Source organism: Scatophagus argus, chromosome 12 (genome assembly GCF_020382885.2).
Source record: "Scatophagus argus isolate fScaArg1 chromosome 12, fScaArg1.pri, whole genome shotgun sequence".
In the NCBI taxonomy this organism is placed as follows: domain Eukaryota; kingdom Metazoa; phylum Chordata; class Actinopteri; family Scatophagidae; genus Scatophagus; species Scatophagus argus.
The window spans coordinates 21359286-21367826 of record NC_058504.1 but is presented as its reverse complement, the minus strand read 5'-3'; the positions used below and the strand labels follow the sequence as shown (position 1 = coordinate 21367826).

Below are 8541 nucleotides of genomic sequence, written 5' to 3'. Positions count from 1 at the left end.
TTGTCACTACATGCTGGATACTCAGGGGATCCTCATCAAGGTGTCATAAGGTGACATAATTCACCTGACCTAACGGGACTGTGTACAGTGGCGAGAGTGGCCCACCCTCCATGATGCCTAAGCACTGTAGGGCTTAAGATGTCAAAGGATTCAGGTTACAAGACTCACTGTGCTCTGTGTGCTGCTGAGGCTTAACAAAGTTTTTCCCACACTTCACCTTTTAGGCCGGAACACCTTTAGGCATGGCACTACCTCAGCACCCTGCCATGTTATACACATGGTTTGCATACCAGGAGTGGGAGTGCATCATTGCCAACATACTTTTAATCTAATGCAAAATACATTTGTCCATCTTATCAGCAGGTTTTAAGATACCATTAGATTACTGTATACAATTGTACAGCTTACATGATCTCATAAGTGGGTTTGCATGAGTAATTAAATAAAAACAGAAATGAATTAGACAATAAACATAGGGATACAATGCCAAAGTGTACACCAACATGTAGACGTTGCATGCATGTTGTGTACAGACAATGCAAATGCCTGGCCCACAGAGCAGTGGGTTGGTATAGTGAATTCAGTTTCAATGGGATTAAATACATTAAATAAATGAGTGCATGAACGACTGAATGACATTTCTTTACATGAGGCCGTGTAAATATCATCAGATGCCGGTGGTTGCAAACATTCGCCTGAAGTGTGTGCCTGCAGTGCCCTCTATTGCCAGGAGAAGAGGCTGACAAATGGGTGAACTAAAACTGACTACATCCTGGTGGTATGCTTCTCTGAAAAATGAGTTGTTTTACAGGGCTAAACCAAATGAAAACCAAATGAATGAATAATGTCTGGAGTTACATTAAGAACATATTTACATTCTCCAACACAGCTCCCACTCCAAGTGTAAAAAGGCTCCACGTTAAATATACAGCATTCTCAGATAAGCTAGACCAGTTAATATATAAAATTAAATTAATATATCAAATTGTTGACTACTAGGTCTAAATAAATATGTTCTGGGTCAACAAAGTGGAAGATGCCAGATGTTGAGGATGTTGCAAATGTGTGACCTTATGCCAGCTCTACACAGATAAGAATTATATTTGACATAGGTATATTCTCCTTGTATAAGGCCTACACCATATTTTGTTTACACCTCCAACATCCTCGGGTGGTTCGTAATTTGGGAACACCTTGACTAAATTTTGTCCTTTCAATGTAGTGTGTAGCATTTTTAGTTGTTTTCTTTTTTTTTGTTTAAGAAAAAAGTAAAGGAAATATGTCGGAGTGCATACTGATAGCGTGACTGTATGTATTTAACAGTGTTTTCCTTTTCTGTCGCTGGTATAGTGATTCCTTATTCGTATCTACATTTGTATTATTTATTTACCTTTTGCTCGTTTATGTTTCGCAGCTACCCGCCTTCGTCAGCATGCACAAAGTGACACTTCCGGTTTACCCGGAAGTAAGCATAATTTCCAAAGATGGCGGAGCAAGGTCCGATGGCCATAGCGATGCGGCTACGAAATCAGCTACAGTCCGTCTACAAACTGGACCCGCTGAGGAATGAGGTGAGTGGTCGTGTTCCTCAAGCTTGCTTGCGCTGTGGGATAAACGTACGGGAAGCTAAACCGCAGCAGAGACGAGTTAAACACGCGCATTAACGGGAGATCGTTGTCGTCTACGCGGCGCTGATGGAGAGGAGAGGGAGCGCAAAGCTCAGGCGCTTTCAAGGGAGCAGCGTTTGAGCATGCGTGCACGATGGGAGTCCAGCCGTGTTGTTCTGCCTCAACAGTGCGACAACGTGCGGATTTACCAACTAACTCTTATTTCACTCGTTTTACTCCGGATATGCAGTTATATTCGTCAGTTTAACCGAGAGTTTACGTGTAGTTCAAGTGATGCAAGACTGAAGTGGGACGGTGACGGCCGCTGCACTCCGTAGGTTCTCTCGCGGCTCTCATATATCGAAGTAACGGCGCTGTTTCCAACTCCTCGCTGGTTTGTGTGTTTGATGGGTGCTCGCCTCGTTATCGCATTTACAAATGTTTGTTCAGGAGCCTTAAATTTAAAGTCAGTGTGAACCGTTGGTCTCAACGAGTCCAGTCGGTCCGTGAAACATTTCTCTGTCAAAACGGATAGAAACTCCGCTCACACCGAGCTTTATTTTAGGATGATAATTAGCCTGTATATAATTATGTAGTATACGTTTTATTGGTTACCTGCATTATAATTGGGCTACTGCCATCGACTCACACGGAGGTCAAAGGTCACCGTCGCCTGTCTTGTCCAAAAGCACGAGGTCATTTCCTAGAATGCAAGTAGATTCTTCGGGCCAAAATTTCTGTTCTTTATGCAGTGGCCACATGAAGTTTGCAATCATGTGTGTTTTAGACATACACAGGTGTTCTTCCTCCAGTTTTCTCTAAAAATAGGCACAAAGTAAAGTAGATTTTGACCTCAACAGTATGCAAATATTAATAGAGTCTGTATTTATAATTTCAGTGCAGCACAATATTTCATTTAAAGACGGTTTGTTTTTGGCCCAGGCTCTTTATCCATCACGTTGTTAGCTATAACGTGCATGTATCGGGTTATCATTCCTGGTTTGTTCACATAGTGCTGATCTGCTGGTCAGTGAAGGTATGTGATGTATGGAAGCAGAAGTAAGAGCATATTCAATATTGCAGTCTCTACAGTTCAAAAGTAGACTGTGGAAGTTTTCAGGGTCAATTTCAATCTTAAATTGTCAAATCTTCCAACCACAGATTAATAGCACCTTTGTGTTTGGCCTAACAGGAGGAGGTCAAGTTGAAGATCAAGGACCTGAACGAACACATTGTCTGCTACCTTTGTGCGGGGTACTTCATAGATGCCACAACAATTACGGAGTGTTTACACACATGTGAGTTTAAACAGAGTTGGACAAAATGATCATCTGTTCTCAGGTCATTAACTTGTAGTGTTTTTGCAATTTCGCATGGATAGCCTAATGTTTAGCTGGAGGGAAGTCATCAAAATGAGAACGAAATGTCTTTCTTTCTTTCTTTCCACTCTACAGTCTGTAAAAGTTGTATCGTGAAATACCTGCAAACGAGCAAGTATTGTCCAATGTGCAACATCAAAATCCATGAAACACAGCCTTTACTCAACCTCAAACTGGATCGAGTGATGCAGGACATTGTCTACAAACTGGTGCCAGGGCTACAAGAAAGTATGTATAAAAAAAAGCTGTCTTTATTGTGTTGTGAATAGTTATGACCTAAAGCACCCATGACAGTCTATGGTTTTGGTTGACACTTATGCAGTCCAAAATTAACCTTAAAGAGAAAATGTTTTACTATAAATAAAAGTTGATTCTGTAGATACAGTAGGTAGCATTAAATCGGCGGTTTTTAGCATACATAAATCATCGTTGTGGCTATATTGTCACGTTTGTCTCATAGCCATTTTTCTGTTTAAACAGGTGAAGACAAAAGAATAAAGGAATTTTATCAGTCACGTGGGTTAGAGAGAGTCATCCAGCCGACAGGAGACGGTAAGTCTTGAATCTAATATTGTCTCAGTGTCTGACTAAAGCTGGGCTTGACAATGTTAGAGACACCAGCAAGAGTAATTTAGATTCTGAAAGTATCTGACCCAAGAAAAACCCCACCCCATCCCTTCAGGACTCTGTCCAAAATCACTCCACCAAGAGGAGCTCAGCACATAGCTGTCATCGCTAACTGTATCCAACCACCTCCTGTAGCCCACCTTACAGTGTCATAATGAGCACGCAACAAACATGGCTATTGTTAGTACTTTCAGCTGTCAAGCTAGCATGTTAGTATTCAGAAATTTTGGCTGCTCTTTCTCTGCCGTTCCTGTGCGACTAACTCGCTAACAGCTTTAGCAGTTTAGCCACCTTGTGGAAGACTCCAGCCAATGAATTCGGGCAGAGTGTGCGTAGGTAGACAGGTTTAAAATGATTGGATGAACTTGCAACAGCCACAGATACTGGATTTTTTTCCCCCCTTTTTTTTAATCAGAGCATTTAGTTCACTGGTTGCTATTGGGATTGAGTGATACAGTGAATTTAAATAATTATAACCCTCTAAAACAGTTTTCCACCACGTCTGTTTGAAGTGTTTGCTTCTCTGATCTGATGGCTGTGGTGTTTCTGCATGGCGCTTCACAGGGCTCACATGACTGTCAACCACAGTTTACGTGTTTGACATGGTGATTAACAGTGTTGGGCAAGCTGCTTGACTTCTTCACTTCACTTCACTTCACTTCACTGGCAAAGCTGGCAAAAGTAGTTTAGTACAAACCTGTTATTATTTTATTTTTTACAATAAACAGACAGGACAAACTAAGTTGACTTAAAATTCACTGACTCATCTCAAACTACAGTAACAGCAGAATAAAGATCCTGACTCCCTCAGGCTCAGATCCTCTTTGTCCTTCTTTGAACTTCAGAAATGCTTGAGAAAATGTAGCTTGTGTGGATGCCACCATGCTAATGTTACTTCAAAATATTCAATAAAAGAGCTAAGCTACCAAACACTGTTTGATTCAGCAAACAGTGATGTCCACCGCGCTATTGAGAGATGTAGTTAAACTAGTAACGCCCACAATGGTGAGTAATGTGTGCTTTGATTTTGTAAATTTGAAAACCCTTTCCCTTTCTTCTCACCAGATGCTGTGCCCGATGCTACAGGTTTACCATATACAAGCTTCGACCATTCAAAAGCCCACTTCTACAGATATGATGAGCAGGTTTCGCTGTGTTTAGAAAGGCTAAGGTGAGCTTTTGCTTCTGTTAGTCTTTTTTAGTGTGTATTTTTAATTTCATGGAATTTCTGTGAAATAAGACTGATAAAATATCAGCAAAATGAGCTTCTAAATGTGTCAGTCTTTCAAGCTAAACCTGTTGAACATAAAATTCTTTACTGTTTTGTCTTTTCAGTTCATCATTTTCTGGAAAAGACAAAGCAAAACTTACTCTCCAGGTAAGTCATTAATACCAGGGAAGTCCTAAATGTATTTAGTGTTGTATTTCAGGTCTGTATACTTAGTGAAATTGTTGAGCTGGTTATGGATGCCTTCAAAGCGCTTCGGCTCATGGATTTGCACAGCTGTGCAAAACATGTCTCCAGAGGCACATTTTTGAAGCCTTAACAAGTAATTTTCTGCCCTTAACTGCTAAGCAAATACATGGCACAGTGACATCTGCAGCAACAGCAGAATTCAGCAGTCAGAGCTGGTTTCTCTGGCTGCCTCATTCTCACAGAGAGACAGGGATAAGTGGGGGCAAGTACACCAGTGAGGCATATAATCATTCTTTATTTCCCAACCAAACTGCTAATTTCTCAACAATTGGAGATTTTATAATAGTTTGTGCAAGAGTTGTGGGGTTAGTTTGTAGTGGTTAGTGCTGACATACAAAGGCTTAAGAAGATCAGAAAACTCTGTCAAATCATGCAAACACACACATCAGTGTATTCATGTCCAAGAGCTGCCTCAGAGTCTTTGTTTTCAGTTGACAAAGACACCAGTTCTGGGGCCTTTGCTAGACAATTTTCTAGCAAATTTTTTGGACAGACGCATGCCTTTGTCTGAAACTTTCATAACTCTTCTTTTGAGGAAAATCCTCAAATGTGAAAGCAATTCAAAACTTAATTTGAACATGAAAGGACAGCCAAGTATAACAGCTATCCCTATTCATTTCCTGTCATACAGTATGTCCAGTCTTAGTGTTTGCTGATGCCTTTTCATACATGTTTACATCTTGGCAGTTTAAATGTGTGTGTGTGTTCGAAAGGCTCTTGCTAACCAATTTGAAATTCACTGAACTGAAAAAAAGGCCTCATTTGTCAGTTATTGCTTGGGGTTTTCCCCATGTGGTTGGATCCTCTTGACAAGGCAATTTGTTGAGTGGTGTGTGTGTGGTTGGGGGGGGGTGAAAATGCCCAGATTGGGAGTGAATTATGACTTGTACAAAGATCAGAGTTATTTAACTGCTTAAGTGCATGAGATGTTGTACCTACTGGATGATGTACCTTCTGGAAAGACTTCAGTCAGCCAGCAGAGGGCACCCTTGTTTAACAGAGGCCCATGAGGTGCTCGAATCAAGATTTCAGATTTTATTGGTTTTAATTATGTTTTCACCATAGCAGATTTTTTTTACTCTTGCAAACCATCAGTCATTTGCCATAATTCCAGAGATATACTCAAACGGACCAGCAGAGGATTGTTCTTCTGATCTTTTGATCTGATTTTACAGTATAAGAAAAATATTCAAAACTTGGAACAGTGACGTGGTATGTTAATTAGGAGTTTCAGTGAAGTGACTGCTGCAAGTGTTGGGACGACATCACCATCCTCCTCCCATGTCCTCTTTGACCACACAGTAAAAATGAAATGTTGTTTATTGTTGTATCCAATGTTACCCTTATGTAATGGGAACACGCTGCTTCATTGGTTCCATTCCTGGCTCCTGAAATGCAGTCATGTTTCACTCTAACCTCTGTGTGAACTTAGATTAGCTGGCAGCAAGGACCACGCCTATTAAAAATAAAATAAAAAAAACTAAGCTTAATCATGCCGATGGGGTTAAGCTTGTCCATGTCCTTGCACTGTTCTGGGTTTGAATTAGACTCTTAACCTTTGCTATTCTTTCTCCCCTGCATGTCCAGTTTATAAGCCACTGTTTTTACTGAAGTGGAAATTCAGCTTTTAAAGAAATACTGTCTTGCACTGCATTCAGGGGGAAAAAGGAAGTTCAACTGGCTAAATAATGGGCAGTAAGTCAATTGGGACTGTAAAACGTCCAGCAGTAAGCTGAATTTTTCTTCACTGTGACTCTAAATGGAACAGCAGTAGGCCACACACTGTCAGTTCACTTGCTCTGAGTTGTTAGGTTACATTTCTTGTGTGCTTCTATGTATTTCTTTGTTACAGAACAGTATGTTACAGTGAACTTTGAATAGAGGACAAAATCACAAAATATCTGAACGTTAAAATTAAAAAACAGCAGTCAAGACTCCTGTACTTCCTGTAACTAGTGTTACAAGAAAACTAAAGAGACAGATATGAATGACAAGCTTTTACATGATCTAAACAGCTGAATCAAAAATATCTGCATACTCTCAGAGTACAAGGTTACTTTTGCAACAGGTAATACCTCCAAACAACAAATTAGAGTGTAAAATGAGCAATTTGTTTGCATGGCACAGTCACATCTTAAATATTGGAGTTAATCTGGTTTCTTAACCTCCACTATAAGCGAGAAATCTCCCTGTATCCCCTTGGTGGTCTCAGTAGTTGGTCATGATTTATTGGAATTACCCTCTTGGCTTTGTCGTGCCACGTTGCTCATCTCAAGGTTTACGGTGCATTTGTGTGACCTTGTCTCTGCAGCAGAAGTTTGTCCGCTGTTCGGTTCGAGCGGAGGTGAGACACCTGCGGAAAGTGCTTTGTCATCGGCTGAACGTGGAAAAACACCAGGTCAGTAACTGTCATTGACTCCATTAAAGGAGACATCGTGCACATGGTTTTCCGTGAAAGATTTGTCTACCTGTTTGGCTTACGCTAATGAGGACAGATTTGTGACAGTGATAATAATCTGCATTATCTCTTAGCAAGACGACTCTACATTGGCCACATCAGGGAAGAGAAAAAGATTATATTTCCAGTATTAAATTTGGATAATTATACACCAAATATATGTGAGTGTTGGCTGCAGTCAGAAAGAGAATGCTGCAAATAATTGCTAAAATGCTGAATATAGGAATATAGTAAACTCATACTGGTACACTCTCATGCCATGACATAGTACTATATTAACCACAGGTAACCAGCAGATAACCACTGCAACATGACTTATGCTCTGTGCTACATAGCCAAGTGACTTGACAGTGAAACTTCCTGGACCGTCGGTTAAACTGACAACATGCAAATTCAGACTCCCCTTCACGTGTGTTTGTGTCGTCTCCCTATAGGTCCAGATGTTGTTCAATAACGAGTCTCTGCCCGATCACATGACCATGAAACGGTTATGGCTCTCGCACTGGTTTGGCAAGGTACGGTGCGGCTACTGTTAACTAGTGCCAACAAATGTTACACGTTCCTTCACATTTGAAAACTCTTTTTCTCTGCACTGTTGTTAGAACTTTAGGATAATGTAGGATGTCATTTTCAGTTTAAACAGAGTTGTCGGTAGTGTGACCAGATGGAGCACAATGTTGGACTTGACACACAATGAAAAATATAATGGAATGAACTTCTAGTTTGTGATTTAGAAGGTGTTAATATTTAACATATACCTCACTTTAAACGTTTCCCTCTCAGATATAATATTTTAAATCTTTTCTCCCCCAGGCCCAGCCGTTAGTCCTTCACTACACCATCAAGGACAAAAGGACCAGATAGGACTCGTTTTCACTCTGAGGACAGCTGTACATATTTTGTACCATACATATTCTATTTTAATAGTGTTTGTGTACATATACTTATTTTCCTTGTTTTGTATTTTTGAAAATAAATTTAAAATGTGAAAAA

The 8541-nt window shown here is 40.3% G+C and overlaps 1 protein-coding gene across 2 annotated transcripts; it reads left to right on the top strand.

Annotated features, from left to right (window-relative positions):
- The first annotated feature begins 1415 nt into the window (after positions 1 to 1415).
- Positions 1416 to 8541, top strand: pcgf1 (polycomb group ring finger 1). Of its 2 annotated transcripts, none has more exons than XM_046406801.1 (9): positions 1416 to 1571; positions 2800 to 2905; positions 3062 to 3214; positions 3467 to 3538; positions 4679 to 4784; positions 4949 to 4991; positions 7405 to 7488; positions 7983 to 8063; positions 8362 to 8541. In XM_046406801.1, the coding sequence occupies exons 1-9, from the start codon at positions 1485 to 1487 to the stop codon at positions 8410 to 8412; spliced, it is 783 nt and encodes a 260-aa protein (XP_046262757.1). In that variant the 5' UTR covers positions 1416 to 1484; the 3' UTR covers positions 8413 to 8541. The 2 variants fall into 2 exon arrangements, with proteins under 2 accessions (XP_046262757.1, XP_046262755.1); XM_046406799.1 differs by having other exon boundaries at positions 7402 to 7488.

Coding starts and splice junctions, on each gene's coding strand:
- pcgf1 (XM_046406799.1), top strand. CDS start 1,485: ATGGCGGAGCAAGGTCCGATGGCCATAGCGATGCGGCTACGAAATCAG. Junction 3,215..3,466: donor GGTGCCAGGGCTACAAGAAA/GTATGTATAAAA, acceptor CTGTTTAAACAG/GTGAAGACAAAAGAATAAAG. Junction 4,992..7,401: donor AAGCAAAACTTACTCTCCAG/GTAAGTCATTAA, acceptor TTGTCTCTGCAG/CAGAAGTTTGTCCGCTGTTC.